Here is a 19,059-nt window from a genome sequence, read left to right as displayed (position 1 = left end):
GGGGGAGCGCCAAGCACCGGCGCATGCGCGCCAGAGAGCGACCCCCCGTCCCGTCACGTTGGATAGGCGGGACAAAGTCTGTCACGTGACAAACGGGGGAGGACGGGCCCAGGGAAATGCCAGGGCGCGTGCGCGGAGGGGCAGACTTAGTACCGGGGGGAGGAGCTTGGGTGAAGGGCGGGGCCTGTGACTCCCAGAGGGAGGGGCGTACGGCGCGCGAGGGGCCGAGGGTAAAGGGTGTCAGGACCCCCCCGCGGCTGTGCCAGTGTCCGTGCCGAGCCCGGAGGAGGCCTTGGGGGGGCGGGGTCACACTCCGACCCCCCACCCCTTCCTCCCATTGGTCCGGCTCGCGGGCGGGGTCACTCTGCCCCCCCCATACACACAGTCCCATTGGTCCGACCCCGCCCGGGGGCGGGGTCACACGCTCCCCCCCCCCCCCCACGCACACTCTCTCCTATTGGTCCGACCCGGCCCGGGGGCGGGGCTGCGGCCCGCTGTCACGTGCTCCGGGGGCGGGGCTCTCCGGGCAGAGCCGGTCCGGGTCCGGTCCGGTGGGCAGCGGCTGCAGGGCCGGCCCGGGCACCCGCCCCCCGGCAGGAGCCTGCGTCATGGGCAGCTGCGTGGGGCGGCCGCGCGGGGAGCGCCCGCCGGCCCCGGGCCACCCCCGCAAGCGAGCAGGTGAGCGGGGACCTGCAGCCTCGGTCCATGCTGGGGGGCCGCGGAGTAACTCCCGTGACACAGCCGGGGCCGCCCCCGGGCACCTGTCCCTGGGGTGGGGTCTCCCCGCCGGCCCGGCTTCCAGCCCCCGGCACCCGTCCCTGAGGGGGGGGTCTCCCCGCCGGCCCGCCCGGCTTCCAGCCCCTGCTCTCTGGGCTCCCACTTCAGGCGTGCGACTCCCCACGCCCGTTGGGCACGGACCCAGGCTGGGACAGCACCCTGCTCCGCCCGGGTCACCGGGGTCACCGTAGCGTGGCTGTCCGGCCAACGGGGACCTAAAGTACTTCCAGCCCTGCCGGAGAAACCCGGCAGCCCCCGGGGCTTATAGCTGGGTGTAAGGCAGCTCCCAAGTGTGGCTGGTGCTCAGGGTATCTGGCCGGCCCCAGGAGTCTGCCCTGTGTAATGGGGCAGTGTACGATCCGTGTACACACACACATCAAACAGGCGTGTGCAGCCTGTATGGACCAGCACTGGGGGAGTGACAGCACCTAGCACCTGTGCCGGCCAAGCCATGCCCAGAAACTGCATTCACTGCCCCAGCCATGGACAAGTCAGGTGTGACGCTACCTGTCACTTCACTGCTGCGGGACTGCTGGGTGGCGCGAGGTGGCTCTCCGAAAGAGCTGCTAGTGGTACGGCCTATCCCCATGTCCGGGAGCTGTGTTGGCAGAGGGTAGATGTTCTGCATTGAGTATTGCACTTTAGCGAGAGGCCGGCCTTAAAGAGCTGGCTAAGTCTGAGACAGCCAGAGCTTTGCCTAGCTGCCCAGTGCGTTGGGGCCAGCCTGTATGCTGCCCTGCCCTGGGGCTGGCCACATACGCCACAGCAGACTGGGTGTGCTTTGCACCCTGTTTGATTCAAGAGCCTCTGATATCCTCTTTGCACCTGGAGCAGAATCCAGCCCAGGTGTGTCATGTTACCTGGTGTCTGGAGTGTCTTTCCTGTGTGGAGCAGGGTTAGCTGGGACTGGCTGGCTTTCATCAGGCCTAGAATGTTGTGTGAATAGCTTTTCCGGGGGGCTTAGGGAAAAAGGGAAGAAAGCATGAAACCCAAGTGCTCTTCCCCCTGCTGCTTCAGGACACAGGCTGAGGATGAGCAGGGGACAGGGAGAAATACCCCCCTGGGGGGTGGGCTTGCACAGCTGGGAGCATCGTGCCATACTTCATGTGAAGTCTCACACTTTGGCTACTACTGGAGACCAAGCAGGGACTTGGGTGGGCCAAAGTTCTGCTGGCAGGATCCTCCCGATCTGTTCTGCTTTGGCATTTCCTGAAAACAGCGCAGCAGATTCTGTCCCGGCTCTTTATCCACCTACGGAAAAAGGGGCCCCTTCTGCCAGTGCTTCAGGTGCCTTAAAACTTTGTTTGGGGGCTATTCCAAGCCACCTTCTCCGGGAGCCGCCGGAGAGCGAGCAGCTGGAGTTGTGTTTTGGGAGCGTTCTCAGAGGAGTTCCTGTTGACATGTTGTCGGGATTGTGCAAGTGCAAACCTTGTGGACTAGACTGAGTCACCTAGCAACAAACCCAAATACCCACCCGAGTCTGATTATTTACCGCCCTTCCCCAGGAAACAGCCGCCCAGAGCACAGACCTGCAGACGGGCTGTCCCCTGCTGGGACCCTGTCAGGTCTTGGGCTAAGCAGGGGTGGTCTTGGTCAGCATTTGGCGGGGAGAATTGCAGGGAAACCAAGTGTCGGGAGAAGGGGTGTTGTGCTAGTGATTCAGTGGAAGAGACTGGCTGCTCACGAGCCTTAAAGATCCCCTGGGATTCTTCTGGGAAGTGTTGTTTCGTGAACCTCAGTGGGCTGGCTGAATTCTAACCGAACGGCATTGTGTCTACAATCTCCTGCAGTTTCAGCTGGCTGTGGTGTGCGTTGCTCTGTGTCCTAAGCTCTTGGACCGTTGCTGTTACACAGCTGCCATGCTGCACCTCAGAGGTGGATGCATAGCAGTGGTGGGTGAAGCGATCCTTGCCTGTCCCTCCCTCCTTCGCAGAGGTGTTGTGATGTTGTTTAATTAGTGGTGTACCTGGGGACTGTGGGAGGGCCGTGTTGATTGCATGGTGTGACTGCAGATTACGCCCGTGATAAGCAGCTCCAAGCATTCCAGGCACCAGCCACACCAGGACTGGGGGCAGGGTGGCTGTGGGGCTGACTCACGCTCCCTTCCTGTCAGGCACTGGCGAGAACTACTCGTTTGTGGGAAGCAGGAGAGGAGAACAGGCAGCGGGGGTCACGGGGTGGGGAGCAGGGGCTGTGAGCCGCACCTTCCCAGGGAGGGGAATCCCAGCATGGCTCCCGGACCTGAGCACAGACAGGCTTGGCGCCAGAGGGGTTTTTCTGTAGAATGCCAGCAGCCGGGGCCCCAGACCCGACCAGCTTATCCTTGTGACCCCGGTACGGCCGAGGTGGGCAGTGGGGGGGAAACACACTGCCAGAGTTGGCTGTTGGACACCAGGCAGCCCAGCTGGTTCCGGGTGCCCAGGCACCGGGCAGCCCTGCTCCAGCATTGGCAAAACTAAGTGCGCTGCTGGGCGCTCCCCGGGACATCAGGCTGCAGCGTATGGTGCGCGCTCTGCGGCCTGCCTGAGCCGGCGCTGGGCGTGCCAGCGTCCAGGCTCCTGTGGGGAAGAGGCCTCATGGGGGGCGGGGGGACGTGCTGTTGCTCACAGCTGGCAGCGTCGCTTACCCGGGGCCTGCTTCTCCCCAGCCTCTGAGCCGTGCCCAGTGGGGCTGTACCAAGGTGGCTGCAGGACTCTGAGGGCGATTGGTGCCTGGGCTCTCCCAGCTTGGGTCTGTCCTCGCTGCCTTTCCCCCAGCTAGTGTCAGGTGTGAGCGGATTCACTCGTGCTGGCCCTGCTCTGCCAGCCTGCGAGCTCGTTGCCTGGTGCCAGCGGTACAGCCAGATTGGGCATGGGCCTCTCTGTGGCGCTCAGGCGTACGGCGCGGAGCCGCCACTCTACTAACGCAGCGTCTGGCTCCGCTGCAGGGACAGCGCCCCATGCACAGCTCCTTCCCCCTGCTGTGTTCCTGCCTCTTTTCCCGGGGTCGCGACCCCCCTACCCTACTGATCCCCTCTGCAGCGCCTGGCGGGGGCGACGCCTCACAGACATGCAGGCACCAATTGGCCGGGGGTCCCAGCTGCGTGGCCATGCGAGGTGCTTCACAAACAGCTCCTTGCTGACCAAGGCTGGGTGCCCCCTGATCGCCTCGTGGCTTTGGTCCCCCAGTCTGAGAGTCTAGCCCTTGTCCCAGGTGTAGCTATACTGCTGCACTGCCCTCTTGCTCTCCTCCCCCCCTCCCCCCCGGCTGGGCTGGGAGGCCCAAGTCGATTTTCAAACTCCTGCACTTAGCCATGGGCTGGGGCGTCGGAGCTGAGAGCTGGGCTCCTGCCTGGCCCCACGGGAGCTCGCCCGCCCTCACCAATGTGCATGCTCCCCCCAAGGGCAGTGCTGCGGGAGCGGAGCCCGGAGGAGGCCTTCGCTCCTGTGGCCGTCTGACACCTCGCCCCCTCCTGCCGTTCGGGGCGTTGGCAGCGACTGGCCTGGGGTCTGAGTCGGGGGTGCTGGGGATCTGAGTGTGGCGAGGGTGGAGCAGCAGCTCCTCCCGGAGAAGCCAGGTCTGCGTTCCTGCGGGCCCCAGCTGTGAGCGCCAGCTGGCCTCGGCCGGGTCACCTGCTTTCCCCAGCCCGTCAGCTCCCCACCAGACATGCTGACTGCTTAGGTTTTCTTGCAGAACGTCTGCCCCGCAGCACTCCTCGTGCTGGCCCACCCACGGGCTCCTACAGGGCAGCAGGAGAAGTCTCCCCAGGGTGCTGTGAAGCTGGGAGCACCGAGCTCCTGGGGGAAGTCACTCGCTGTGTGTGGGGTGCAGGTCGGTCCCGTAGCTGGGACAGCACCTGGCTGCGTGCATGGGAGCCAGGGCTGGTGCTCTCGCTGCGTGGCAGGAGCCCCAGGACTGCAGCTAACTGGTGTGAGATGGAGCAGGTTTGAGGGGGGTGCAGCCCACTGAGACGCGTGAGCCAGGCTGGCAGTTGGGGTGGAGCATTGCATGCTGGGATCTGCTCATCGTGGGTCACACTGTAGGGTTCATGGGGCTCGTCCCCAGGCTGTTGCGCTGAGGTCAGAGCGTGCCACTCCCAGCCCAGAGGAGGGGGACGGGCAGCGAAACCTGCTCCCCCTGGAGCAGCCGCCCCCCAGCTCTCCAACACACGCCTGGTGACCTGGCTGGGCCCATCTCAGGCTGGGTCCTTTCTTCCCTCTGGGCTTCCCCTGCGTTGGCAGGAGGATCCGGAGTTCCTCCCGTAGCACGAGCTGCTCCCTTCGCCCCAGAGGTGGTGGCTGGGGGCCTGTCCCAGCTCGGGTGTGCAGCGCTATGGACTCCTCCGGGGAAAGGGGTGAGCTGGGGCCCAGGCTAGTGAGCACTTTCTGGAGGTGAAGGCGGGTGGGTCGCTGGTGCTGCCTGGATGGGCCCAGGGACTCTGCCGGTTCCCTGGGGGGCGGCTGCCCCAAGCATTGCGTGGACTCCCAAGACGTCTCCCTCCGGGTTTGGGGTGCGCAGCCCTGGGGTGGCACCTGCCCCACTCCCCCCGGCTTGGACAACGCTTCTCCCGGGGCAGTTTGCCGGCTGCGGAGCCGCAGATCGTGTGTCTGCGCAGTGAAGGGGCTGGTCTCTGGACAGCGGGGAGCCGGCCGGGCCTGGCAAGGTTCACAGGGAGCCGACAGCTGGCTTGCGAGCTCCCCTCTGCCAGGCTGGAGCATTGCGAGGCTGGTCGCCTGGAGCAGCACGGGGCTCATCAGGGGAGAGCGCAAGGCCGCCGGGGCACCCTCTGGCAGTGCTGGGGAAAGATGGACCCACTTGCTGCAGCTACGCTGGGGTCAGGATCTGCAGTGTCCTGGCTGGGTTAGACCCAGGCCCGGGGGCAGCTTCTGGCAACAGCTGTTGTAGTGGGGATTCGTCAGGGGTGGCGGGGGGCCCCCTCTCGGGAGCTAGGCTGAACGCCGTGTATCTGCTGCTGCTTCCTTACCGCATCGGGTTCAAGTGTCTCTGGAGTCCCCGGGGCTCCCCACAGGCTCAGACCCAGGCGTCCTGGGAGGAGACTACAGGGAGCCGGGAGTGTGCCGGGGATGGATCCATCCAGGGGCCACCCCAGGGGGACGGAGTGGGAGCCCCAGCGCTTGTCTACGCCGTAGCTACGTTGCTTGGAGTGTGAGCGATTCCCCCCCGAGCGCCGTGGCTACGCCGACCCAGCCCCGTGTAGACGTGGCTCAGCCAATGGAGCGATGCCTCTGTTGCCCTAGCTACCGCTGCTCGGAGATGGGGAGTTCCCACGGCGATGGGAAGAGCAGCCACAGCCCCGTCGCTGTGCCGCTCCGGTGCCCACTGCATGGAGGAGCCCCTGGAGCGAGGGCAGCTGTAGGGAAGGCCCCTTGGTGGGTGAGGGGGGATCTGGGCACCGGAGCATTGGCTGGACTGGCCGGGTGCGGTAAAGGCCTGTGCCCTGTCCAGGCTAGGTCCGTGCTGTGTGGGCAAGGCCTGCTGGCGCTGCAGCTTGAGCCTTGAGCAGGGCCGCTCCCAGGCTGCATATGCTGCCCCCCCAGCACCCCTGGGTGCTGAGGAAGCCCCGGCCACATCTGCCCCAGGTGCGCACAGCTCTGGGACCCTGCTCCAGAAGCAGCAGCCTGGGATGTGCCCTTGCAGTGGCTCACCCGTCGCCCGGTGGGCTACCCCATGTGGCTCTCGGCCTGGCACCCTCAGTTACAAAACTCCCAGCGCCAGTCCCTGCCCCTCCTGCTCACATCTCGCAGGGTTTGCCCCAGAGCCCTGCAGACAGATACCCAGTTCTAGCCCTGCAACGACTATCCCAGCTGCCGGCCTTAGCCAGGTACCTGCTGTACCACTTTGGGGCTTCCTGCCTGAGTAGCCTCCTGTGTCGGTGAGTTCCACAGGTGGCTGAGCTCACATGCTCTAGCACCGTCCGCTCTGTTGGCAGGGCTGTGCAGCGGCTTTCAGGCAAGTGTCTCCCATGAAGCTGCCAGGGCGGCGGGAGCCAGCGCGCCATTTCCCCGGGTCTTGCGAGAATTGCTAGGGGCTCTTCAACAATGGCTCATGCTCCCAGTGGCCACACCATGTCGCTGTGCCCTGACTCCGAGGAGAGAGCGCCGGGGCTGGAGCACTGGGGTCCATGCTGACCCAGAGGGGCCATGCCCAGCGCTGCCCTGTGCAAAGCCATAGACACCACTGCTGCATGGGCCAGGGGAACCAGCAGGGGGCAGCGCGCCTGCAGCCCCTCCCCGCAGAGCTGGTGTGCGCCAGGGGGCGAGTGTGGAGGGCTCCCAGCATCGCTTCCTGCTGGGGGGCCTCTCCCCGTGCCAGGGTACCAGCCCGGGCTCGCTGCCCGCTGGTACCTGTGCACGCTGCCGAAGGGTTGAATCTTCATCTCCTCCCCGCGTGCTGGGGAAAGTGGCATGTTGGCCCTGACCCACAGCCTCTGCCCCCCACGTGCCCTGCAGCAGCCCAGCCCCCAGCCTGCCCTTGCTGTCTCTGCCGGGCTAGCTGGGGGACGCTGGGATGTGGCAGCTACACACTGACCGCAGCCCCCTGGAGTCGCCTTTACAGCTGGTGCATGGGGCCAGCCTGGGGCTGAGTGCCCGCCCTACAACGCCCCATGCACTGCCCTAGCTGGTGAGGTGCCAGGCCAGGGGGCATGTGCGGGCGCTGGGTCTCTGCAGAGCCGCTCTCGTTCCACGGGGGCCAGGGATTGGCTGCGCTTCGGCCGTCCCCGGCGCTGTGGGGAGCGACGTCGCTGGTTGGGGATCCGGACCGGCTAGGAGGGGTGGGGAGCAGGGCGGCCCTGGGTGACGGGGGCGGAGGGCGAGCCGCCAGCACCCTAGATCCTGTTGGCCTGGCCCCAAGCACAAGAAGTGGCCCAACCTGTCTTGGTTTTCCTGCGGGAGGCCCTGGGAGCTGCCGCGGGGGCGGGGGCTGCCCAGGCCAGGAATAGAGCGGCACAAGGCGATTAGAGACAGCGATAAATAGAACAGGCTTAACTCCTGCGTCCCTGCCTGCCGCAGCCTAGCTCCCTGCGGGGCCTGCCTGCACGGGGCACCATGCGCTGTTACCACGTCTCTAACCGAGCTCCCGCGCTGGCCTGGCCCGGCTGCCTGGTGTCAGCTTCTGGCCGTCCCCCTGTGATGGGAGCAGAGAGGGAGTGGTGGCCGGCTGGGCCCATAGGGCTCCACACAAAACCAGCACTGAGTGGTGCGGGGAGCCATCCTGGCCAGCCTTGGGGGTGGCAGCGCCCGGGACTTCACTGTCGCTCTGCCCTGCAGGAGTCCAGCGCACGGCAGAAATGCACCTGCTTCTGGGGCGTGAGGGAGCTGCGAGCGGCACGAACCCTGGCTCTAATGCCCAGGCCGGGCAGGCAAGACCTTGGCCTTTGAAGGCCTTCGCTGACAGTCCCTGGCCCCACCACCCCAATCCGTGGGGCAGCTGCTGGGCCTGGGAAGGAGGAGCTGGGTTGGCCCTGCCATTGGCCCCGTGGGCACCGCCCCACACCGGAGGGAGCTGTGGTGTCTGCGAGCGCTCCCCTGGGTGCTGAGCGGCTCGGGGGTGCAGAGAGATGTGGGTGCCGTTGGCCCCATGCACGGTGCTGGCGGTCGCTATGCTGGGCCTTGAGACTGAATTGGATCTGAGCTCTGCCCTCACTGCAGCCAGATCTTACAGCCTGGGGCGTCTGGAGCCGGCGAGGCTGCGCCCAGAGGGGTGAGGGCAGCCCAGGCTGTGACGGCCAGGGGCCCTGGCACCCCGCACTCAAGGGACGGATCCTGGGGCCCTTTCTCTGCAGCGGAGCAGAGCCCTGCGGCGAGGGGGCACCGACCGTGGCAGGCGGGCGAGGGGCTGTGTCCTCGCAGTGTCTCTAGTGTGTCTGTGGTGCTCGGGTCCTGTCTCCCTAGCCCCGCCTGGAGGGTCCCGGAGCCGCCTGGGCTGCGCTCTTGGCCTGACACTGGGCTTGTGGCTCCGCTCCCTTTGGGGGTGGGGTGTCCTGTGCCCCTGGGCTGTGCTGGCGCATGGCAGCGCTGCAGCGAGCGGGGCTCAGAACCGGTCTGGTCTCAGGGCAGCACTTGAATTCAGGCTGGAGTGGTGGGGGCCGGGCCCCCCCAGCAGCTTCCCAGGGCCCTTCTCTGTGCGAGCTGGAGCCGACTGCCGGTGCGTGGGGCTGGGGACAGGCTCAGTTGCCCTCTTCAGGATTGTGTGCACCCTGGCGCCCTCGGGGAGGGGTGGGGGCTGTGCTGGAGCCAGGCCTCCCTGTGGTCCAGGGGGTGAGGGGGCCATTGGCACAAGCATCGGGGCTGGGCCCAGGTCTCTTTTCACTGCCCACACAGGCTGCTCTGAGGGCATCGTGCCAGTGTTCCCTGGCTGAGCAGGGCCTGGCGTGCTCCTAGCTGCCCTCGGTGCCGGTGTCTGGAGGGCAGGGGGCTGGTACAGGCTGGGCCTGCCTGCGGGCCTGTGGGCGGGCTGGGTTTGTGCACCGGAGCACAGGGGAGTGGATGAGTCCCGGCTGCAGCTGCTCTCCCAGCCTTCGCCCTTCAGAGCCCCCCGCAGCCCTGACGCAGCCGTGATCTCTGCCCTTGTCCTGTGCCATGCGGCGCTGCTTCGCTCCGTCTCAGGGGTGCCTGGCCTCTGACACGGGCTGCAGAGCATGGGGGGCTGGGACTCCTGCCCTCAGCACCCCACTCCCTGGGCCACAGCCCCCCGACAGGTGCCCCCTGCACTCCCTGCCCTGGCGCTATCCCCATTCTTGCAGGGTGGGTTTGAACATCCAGCACGCAGAGCAGCATGTCCAGGGCACTGCTCTGCTGGGCACAGGTCACTGCCACGCACTGGCTTACCCAGCCGTGCCCATGGTCCCTGGGGGAACCCAGCTGTCTAGCGTGCCCTGTCCAGACACCCAGGAGCAGCCTTTCCCCACGTGCCCTGCGGCCCCCGAACGCAGAGCGAGAGGAACCCCGTGGGGCAGTGCCCGCCTCCTTAGCCAGGAAAGCTCGGGGTGGGTTCCGCTGGGGGAGACAGTGCTGGCACCGGTGGCATGGGGCTGCCTCCGGGCACTCTCTGCAGGGCTCCCAGCAGGTCCGGCTGGCCAGGCAGCAGGGAGAGTGCTGTGTGCGCCCTGGTCCCCGCGCCCGGGGCTCAAAGTCACAAGACCAACCGACCAGCTGGCTGCCGGCGTACAGGCCGCACCTGCACGGCTTGTTCCCTGGCTTTCGGGCCCCCGCTGTACACATGGTTCCAGGGCCCCGCTGGTCTCTGTGCGTCTCTGTTGTGCTGGCCTGGCATCAGTCCTCTGGTGACGGTGCCCTGGCCAGCAGCAGGTCCCTCTCTGAACCCGTGGGTGAGTTACGCCTCCCACCTTGTACCAGGGGGGCACCATGCCTGTTCTACAGATGGGGAAACTGAGGCATGGGCAGCGACTTGCCCAAGGTCACCCATGGCAGGCAGGAAGAGAACCCAGGAGTCCTGGCAGCCCTGTACATTAGTGCCAGTGCATCCTTTCTTGTCTGCTCCTCCCTGGCCCCCAGGAGTGGCTCAGCCCTGTAATTCCCACGCTCTGACTCCGGCTAATTCCCTGGCTAATTCCCTGAGCTATAAATACTGCCCTTGCCAAGGGGCCTCTACGTCTCTGCAGCTGCCTGGCAAGGGTGGGATTAGAGCAGCCGACTGGCAGGGGCGTGGGGCGCCTGCCTCCGGCCGGGGCTCCCAGCCAGGCCTCTCCGGAGGGTGGGAGCTGCACCCGTTCCTGATAGCAGGGGAGCCAGAGACCTGCAGGCCCCCTCTGAGGGCGAGGGAGAGCCAGAGAGGGGGCTGGTTTGTGGATCGTGGCTGTGCCCTGCAAGGGGGCTGGGCAGGGTCCCTGGGACCTGAGAAATGCTGGCCCTCACTCCTGACCCATAGCCCCCTGCTAGCCCAGCTCTGGGTCCCCCGCCCCCAGCTCTGCCAGTGCCCCACACCCAGCCCTGGGCTCCCCCCCAGCTCTGCTGGTGCCCTCACTCCTGACCCTCTGCCCCCGATAGCCCAGCCCAGAACACTCAATATCTAACCCCGAAGCTCCTCCCCCCCTTTCCCTGCCGCAGCATGCCCCATGCCTCCTGCCTCAATGTCCCCCCATTCCTGCTTGTGGGACAGGGCGCCCAGGGACCCCCCAGCTAGTACAGGTGGCCTCAGCCCAGACGACTGACCCTCCCTAGGCCTCGCCTGCAGTGCCTGGCCCAGTCCTTCCTCTCAGCCGGGGCGGAGCGAGGCTGCGGCTCCGGGGACAGGGCTGCCTGCTCCTTCCTGCTGCTCTCGCCACTCTGCCCCCGGGTATTTATGATCCATGTTCCCCTGGGCCCAGGCCCTGCCCCACGGAGCTCCCTAGCTAAGGCAGGGGGCAGCAGGTGCAGGCAGATGGGTGGGGCGCACAGGGGGCTTGGTCTCAGCACACAGGCCCGAACGCTGCGCTGGGAGAAAGGGGTCCCTGGGCTGTGCCCAGCTCTGTTCCCCTTCAGGAGGGGCTGGTGCGCCACAGCTCTGTGGGCACTGCCTGGCGCCTGTGGGGTGTCAGTCCTGCGTGGGGCAGGGGAGCGAGCGTGGACTCGGACTGTGCTGGGGGCAGGGGTCTGCAGGCGGGTGCTGGCCCAGATGTGATGGGAGCAGGGGCACCGGGGGGGGAAGGGTCTCGAGGCGGGTGCTGGCCCAGATGTGATGGGAGCAGGGGCACCGGGGGGGCAGGGTCTCGAGGCGAGTGCTGGCCCAGATGTGATGGGAGCAGGGGCACCGGGGGGGGCAGGGTCTCGAGGCGGGTGCTGTCCCAGATGTGATGGGAGCAGGGGCACCGGGGGGGGGGGGAAGGGTCTCGAGGTGGGTGCTGGCCTAGATGTGCCAGGAACACGGGTCTCGAGGCGGGTGCTGGCCCAGATGTGATGGGAGCAGGGGCACCGGGGGGCAGGGTCTTGAGGCGGTGCTGACCCAGATGTGATGGGAGCAGGGGCACCGGGGGGGCAGGGTCTCGAGGCGGGTGCTGGCCCAGATGTGATGGGAGCAGGGGCACCGGGGGGAAGGGTCTAGAGGCGGGTGCTGGCCCAGATGTGATGGGAGCAGGGGCACCGGGGGGCAGGGTCTCGAGGCGGGTGCTGGCCCAGATGTGATGGGAGCAGGGGCACCGGGGGGGGAAGGGTCTCGAGGCGGGTGCTGGCCCAGATGTGATGGGAGCAGGGGCACCGGGGGGGCAGGGTCTCGAGGCGAGTGCTGGCCCAGATGTGATGGGAGCAGGGGCACCGGGGGGGGGCAGGGTCTCGAGGCGGGTGCTGTCCCAGATGTGATGGGAGCAGGGGCACCGGGGGGGGGGGGGGGAAGGGTCTCGAGGTGGGTGCTGGCCTAGATGTGCCAGGAACACGGGTCTCGAGGCGGGTGCTGGCCCAGATGTGATGGGAGCAGGGGCACCGGGGGGCAGGGTCTTGAGGCGGTGCTGACCCAGATGTGATGGGAGCAGGGGCACCGGGGGGCAGGGTCTCGAGGCGGGTGCTGGCCCAGATGTGATGGGAGCAGGGGCACCGGGGGGCAGGGTCTCGAGGCGGGTGCTGGCCCAGATGTGATGGGAGCAGGGGCACCGGGGGGCAGGGTCTCGAGGCGGGTGCTGGCCCAGATGTGATGGGAGCAGGGGCACCGGGGGGCAGGGTCTCGAGGCGGGTGCTGGCCCAGATGTGATGGGAGCAGGGACACCGGGGGGCAGGGTCTCCAGGCGGGTGCTGGCCCAGATGTGATGGGAGCAGGGGCACTGGGGAGGGCAGGGTCTCGAGGCGGGTGCTGGCCCAGATGTGATGGGAGCAGGGACACCGGGGGGCAGGGTCTCGAGGCGGGTGCTGGCCCAGATGTGATGGGAGCAGGGGCACTGGGGGGCAGGGTCTCGAGGCGGGTGCTGGCCCAGATGTGATGGGAGCAGGGGCACCGGGGGGAAGGGTCTCGAGGCGGGTGCTGGCCCAGATGTGATGGGAGCAGGGGCACCGGGGGGCAGGGTCTCCAGGCGGGTGCTGGCCCAGATGTGATGGGAGCAGGGGCACCGGGGGGCAGGGTCTCGAGGCGGGTGCTGGCCCAGATGTGATGGGAGCAGGGGCACCGGGGGGCAGGGTCTCCAGGCGGGTGCTGGCCCAGATGTGATGGGAGCAGGGACACCGGGGGGCAGGGTCTCCAGGCGGGTGCTGGCTCAGATGTGATGGGAGCAGGGGCACTGGGGAGGGCAGGGTCTCCAGGCGGGTGCTGGCCCAGATGTGATGGGAGCAGGGACACCGGGGGGCAGGGTCTCCAGGCGGGTGCTGGCCCAGATGTGATGGGAGCAGGGGCACCGGGGGGCAGGGTCTCGAGGCGGGTGCTGGCCCAGATGTGATGGGAGCAGGGGCACCGGGGGGGCAGGGTCTCCAGGCGGGTGCTGGCCCAGATGTGATGGGAGCAGGGGCACCGGGGGGCAGGGTCTCCAGGCGGGTGCTGGCCCAGATGTGATGGGAGCAGGGGCACCGGGGGGCAGGGTCTCCAGGCGGGTGCTGGCCCAGATGTGATGGGAGCAGGGACACCGGGGGGCAGGGTCTCCAGGCGGGTGCTGGCTCAGATGTGATGGGAGCAGGGGCACTGGGGAGGGCAGGGTCTCCAGGCGGGTGCTGGCCCAGATGTGATGGGAGCAGGGACACCGGGGGGCAGGGTCTCGAGGCGGGTGCTGGCCCAGATGTGATGGGAGCAGGGGCACCGGGGGGCAGGGTCTCGAGGCGGGTGCTGGCCCAGATGTGATGGGAGCAGGGGCACTGGGGAGGGCAGGGTCTCCAGGCGGGTGCTGGCCCAGATGTGATGGGAGCAGGGGCACCGGGGGGCAGGGTCTCCAGGCGGGTGCTGGCTTGGGGTCCCTGCTGAGCTCTCCCCCTGCCCCCGCAGGCCGCAGTGAGCCCCTGCGGAAGGAGCGGCCCAAGTGGAAGAGCGACTACCCCATGACGGACGGGCAGCTGCGCAGCAAGCGGGACGAGTTCTGGGACACGGCACCCGCCTTCGAGGGCCGCAAGGAGATCTGGGACGCCCTGAAGGCGGCTGCCTACGCCGTGGAGGCCAACGACCATGGGCTGGCCCAGGCCATCCTGGATGGCGCCAGTATCACCCTGCCCCACGGTAGGCAGGATGGGGATGTGGGGCAGGGACCTGGGGTTGACGGGTGGGAGGGGGGCGTGGGGTGGACACATCAGGCAGGATGGGGACCTGGGGCGGGATGGGGGAGGAGGACAGGGACTTTGGGCCAGCAGGGTAGGAGGGGGACATGGGGCAGGAGGGGGACATGGGGCAGGGATTTGGGGACATACGGTGGGCTGGGGCCGATGGGGTGGGATCAGCGCGGGGGACAGGGTGGGGACCCACGGGCAGGGAGGGGGATGCGGTGCTGCAGGAGAACTGCTGGGGGTGGACAGATTCCTCTCCCTGTGCAGGGGGAAATACCAGTGGGGCCAGTAAGAATCCAAAGCAGGGTGGGAGGGTTCGGGGGGCAGCTCATCGCAGGGATCTGGGGCCCCACAACACTAACTGCCCTGCCCCTCGTCAGCAGAGAGGCCAGGGCTGACTGTGGCCATTCCCCTCTGCACTGGGCCCCCCAAGGCAGGGCATGCTGGCCGGGGGGGGGGGTGACCCAGGAGTGGGCCTTGCACTGGGGGAGCCCCTGGAGCCTGCTGGCAGGGGTGGCTGAGATGGGCTGTACCCCCAGGGTGAAGCCTGGAAGCTGTTGGAACCGCTCTGCCCCCAAACCATTCAGCTGGGTTGGCCTCTCAAACTGCTCTGCTGATGACACACAGCCAGCCCCTCTGGGCCCTGTTATAAAAAAATATATGGAGATATATATATACCTATCTCATAGAGCTGGAAGGGACCCTGAAAGGTCATAGAGTCCAGCCCCCTGCCTTCACTAGCAGGACCGAGTACTGATTTTTGCCCCAGATCCCTAAGTGGCCCCCTCAAGGATTGAACTCACAACCCTGGGTTTAGCAGGCCAATGCTCAAACCACTGAGCTATCCCTCCCTCCCGCTATCACCTAACGCTATAGTAGGTGGCACCACACACCCAACTGAGTCACCTGAGTGCTTTACCTGAGCCACTCATTGACCAACAATGGAGGCACCAGCCAATGTCCCAGCTCCCGAGCCTTGCACCTCTACTGGAGCATAACCCAGAATGATACCGTCCTGCACAGGGGTCTATATGGTGCAAGCTCGTTAATTAGCCTGCTTCCCCCTCGCTGTGGGGAAGATACGCACCAGCCTTTGTTACAGAGCCGAGATTCCCTAACACTTCGCTCAAAGACACACGGGTTAAGATAAAACAGGTTTATTAACTACCAAAAGATAGATTGTAAGTGATTATAAGTGATAGCAAACAGATCAAAGTAGATTACCCAGCAAATAAACAAAACCGCAATCTAAGCCTAAGATACTAGATAGGCTTTGAATCAAACAGTGTCTCACTGTTAGCTAGTACGAGCAGTTTGTAGACGTTCTACACACGGGCAGGAATCCTCTCTTCCAGCCTGGGACCAGTCTTTGTTCCTCAGGTGTTGAGTTGTAGAGGGAGTGAGGCCCCTTGGTGATGTCACTTCCCCCTTTTAGTTTTTCCATACGGCGGGAACCCCTTTGTTCCAAGCCAAGTGCCCAGCTCAGTTTGTGGAAAAATACAGGTACCAAAATGGAGTTCAGAATCCTGTGGTCTGGTCACATGCCCTTGCATGCCTCCCCGAGTCATAGCAGCCATTATCCACAGGCTGTCTGAAGGGTCCCCAGGTGAGGACAAGCTTTTGCCATGGCCCATTGTTTCTGCTGATGGGCCATTAGCATCATCTGGCTTCTTCCCTGTTGTGCCTGAAAGGCTAGCTGTGGGTGTTACCCAGAGCAAGCACATTTGAAATACAGTTACATGGTCAATAGTCATAACTCCAGAGACACAAATGATCCCTGCCTACAAATAGGATAATCATATTCAGCAAATCATAACTTTTCCATGGACACCTCACATGACACATTTTGTACAAGGTGCATCATAATTATGTCACAATCATTCCATTAGGATGAATATGGGGCAGCGTCACACTGGTCATCACTGGACCCACACCATCCACCCGCAGGGGCTCCCTGTGCCCCAGCCCTGCTCTGGGGGTGCTGGGGGCAGAGGCTCCCAGACCCCACTCACCCCAGCCAGGATCGGGGGCTCCCTCAGCTCAGCTCCAGGCACGTGGGCAGCTCACGTGGCTCGGGTTGGTGGCTTCTCCCAGACTCAAATGAAGAGCGTCTGAGCTGTGCGGCTCGGGAGGTCTTGGCTGTGTCTAGTCCCGGAGCCCCAGCTCCCCCAGCCAGCTCTCAGATCCCAGAAGGAGAATCCGTCTGACCCCTGGCACCCAGGCACTGAGCCATGGTGGCTGAGAGGCCACACTCCCCCTGGGGCACAGGGGATGGGGGGTCTGCAGGGGCAGGGAAATGGGGGTAAAGAGCTTCGGGAGGTGGATTTTGGGTGTTCTGGGCTGGAATACCATCGGGCTGCAGATTGGGATTGAGGGGCACCATCAGCTATTTTGGGGGCAGGGGGACCCCAGGGCTGGGCTAGCAGGGGCCTGTGGGTCAGGATTGAGGGGCACTGGTAGGGCAGAGCTGGGGGGACCCCAGGGCTGGGCTAGTGGGGGCTGCGGGTCGGGATTGAGGGGCACTGGTAGGGCAGAGCTGGGGGGACCCCAGGGCTGGGCTAGTGGGGGCAGCGGGGTCGGGATTGAGGGGCACTGGTAGGGCAGAGCTGGGGGGCCCCCAGGGCTGGGCTAGTGGGGGCCGCGGGTCGGGATTGAGGGGCACTGGTAGGGCAGAGCTGGGGGGACCCCAGGGCTGGGCTAGTGGGGGCTGCGGGTCGGGATTGAGGGGCACTGGTAGGGCAGAGCTGGGGGGACCCCAGGGCTGGGCTAGTGGGGGCAGCGGGTCGGGATTGAGGGGCACTGGTAGGGCAGAGCTGGGGGGCCCCCAGGGCTGGGCTAGTGGGGGCCGCGGGTCGGGATTGAGGGGCACCAGCAGAGGGGTCTGTGCTGTTGGTGGCTCCTGCCCGTGCTGTACCTGTCTCCAGCTCCTTCCCCTCACCCCTTTGCTGGCATCTCCGGCTCCCCTGCAGGGTCCCTGACCGAGTGCTACGACGAACTGGGGAACCGCTACCAGCTGCCCGTGTACTGCCTGGCGCCACCTGCCAACCTCATCCTGGAGCGGGGCGGCGACGAGAGCACGGAGCCCCTGGAGCCGGTGCCCAGCGCACGGCGTGAGTTCCCGCTCAAGGTGCGGCTCTCCACCGGCAAGGACCTGCGGCTGAGTGCCAGCATGGCCGACACCGTGGGGCAGCTGAAGAAGCAGCTGCAGGCGCAGGAGGGCATCGAGCCGGGCTGGCAGCGCTGGTTCTTCTCCGGCAAGCTGCTGACGGACCGCACGCGGCTGCACGAAGCCAAGATCCAGAAGGACTTTGTCATCCAGGTGATCGTGAACCAGCCGCTGGTGCCCAGGAACTGAGCCGGGCCGGCTGACGGGCGCAGGGGCTGCTGGGCCCCAGGGAAAGCCAGCAGGGCCCTCGGAGCTGGCGAACTGAGTCTCCACCCCAGAGGCAACAGCCCGCACTTGCCCGCTGGGCACGGCTGGGCACACAGCCCCGGGCAGAGCCGCACCTGTGGGGCTTGCGCTCGCCTCTGCGCTGCGTCGATCCTCCCCGCCCCTTCGTGCCTGCTGCTGCCCCTGCTGCAGCCGCGGGGCGGGGGCTCCCTGCCATCAGAACACGGCGGCCCCCTCAAAGCCCTGACCCTGGAGGCGGTCTGGACCTGGCAGTCTCGGGAAGGGCTGCCGGGGTGGGCGGGGCCGCGGGATGGGCGGGGCCTGTCTCACCCCATTGGCACTTGGACGCTCTCATAAAATGGTTTCGAGATTTGAGACCAAACCTCTTCCTGCGGGAGCCGCATTCTCAGGATGCCGGGAACCTGCGGTGCCCAGGGCACCTGGCACCTCGGGCTGCCCTCCTGAGCCCAGCTCCTGGGGCGAGCCAGCCTGGGCACTCCGCCCTGCCACATGTCGCCTGGCACCTCCCAGGCAGGCCGGGCGCGGGGCGGGGCGGGGCCGGGTAGGGGGCAGCTCTCCCGGTGTCTATGGGTCTGCGTATTTATCAATAAAGCCTTTTTAGCTTCTCCCGGCCCCGCTGCCTCCAGCGCCTGCTTTCACGTCGGCCAGGCACGGGTACGGGCTGGCCAGGCTGCATGGCACACCTGGGACTGCTCCATACAGCTGCCCCGTCCCAGCCCAGCCCTTGGCCCCTGCTGGCCGGGGTATCGGCCTCACCCCTGCCCCCCCGCCCCTCAAAGCTCAGAGCCACCCACCCCACTGCTTCTCCCATGTCATCAAAGGGGGAAACTGAGGCACAGAGAGCCAGCGACTCCCCGGTCACTAGAGCAGAGCTGGGACTTGAACCCAGGCGTCCTGGTGCCCAACCGCTGCTGTAGCCCCTAGGTTATGCTGCCTTCTCTGGTCACTGCCTAACTGCTGTAGCCACTGAAGGGTCCGTCCCCAGCATATGGAGCCGGAAGCAGCCTCCGCCCACCCCCTGGGCTCCTGGCCCCCTTAGCCTGGCCAGCACCGGCCCCGGCTCCTGTCTGAGCTCAGCCACCCGCTGGGGCTGGCTGCTCCCTGAACACGGCCCCTTCCCCAGGCCCTCTGGACTCCTGTGGAACATCAGAAGCTGGGCCACTGGCCCCACCTGCACGTGGATACGCCGGCCTATGCCTGGGGCCTGGACCCAGGGGCTGACAAGGGAGCTTCTAATTCCAGGGCCCGGTGCCCAGGGGCCTGGCTGACACCACTGGGGTCCGGGCGCCTCTTCCCATCTTGGCCCATGTCCCTGTGGGCGCGGCAGGAAGACCTGGGTGCTTGCTGTGGGCACCGCCAGCCCCCCTCATCCCCAGGAAGGCCCTGCCGGGGCAGTGTGTGTCCCCTTCTCAAGCCCAACCCACCCAGCCCTGACCCCCAGCACAGCCCCCCACGAGTGGGGCATGCAATTGGGCTTGGCTCAGCTCTGCCCCCTGGCTGGGAGGGGCCCGTGCCGGCAGCACCCCCTTGTGGCAGCAGGTGGCTGCGCGCTTGGCTTGGCTGATGTCCACCTGCCGGCCGTGGGCTCCGGACGGTGCTGGGACCTGGCAGGCTGCTCCTCCCGGCGGGGCAGGCTTGGCCCGTTCGCTGCGGTGCCGGTGTCTGTGATGTGCCCGCCTTGGGGCGACTTCAGCCCCCCTGCGGGGA

The 19,059-nt window shown here is 66.3% G+C and overlaps 1 protein-coding gene across 1 annotated transcript; it reads left to right on the top strand.

Moving 5' to 3' along the window:
- Window positions 1–608: 608 nt before the first annotated feature.
- UBTD1 (ubiquitin domain containing 1) lies at window positions 609–17,295 on the top strand. Its single transcript, XM_065407233.1, has 3 exons — window positions 609–678; window positions 13,669–13,896; window positions 16,910–17,295. The coding sequence occupies exons 1-3, from the start codon at window positions 609–611 to the stop codon at window positions 17,293–17,295; spliced, it is 684 nt and encodes a 227-aa protein (XP_065263305.1).
- Window positions 17,296–19,059: the final 1,764 nt, after the last annotated feature.

Source organism: Emys orbicularis, chromosome 7 (assembly GCF_028017835.1).
Source record: "Emys orbicularis isolate rEmyOrb1 chromosome 7, rEmyOrb1.hap1, whole genome shotgun sequence".
NCBI lineage: Eukaryota > Metazoa > Chordata > Testudines > Emydidae > Emys > Emys orbicularis.
The sequence above is the reverse complement of the archived record's forward strand: the minus strand, read 5'-3'. Positions and strand labels throughout refer to the sequence as shown.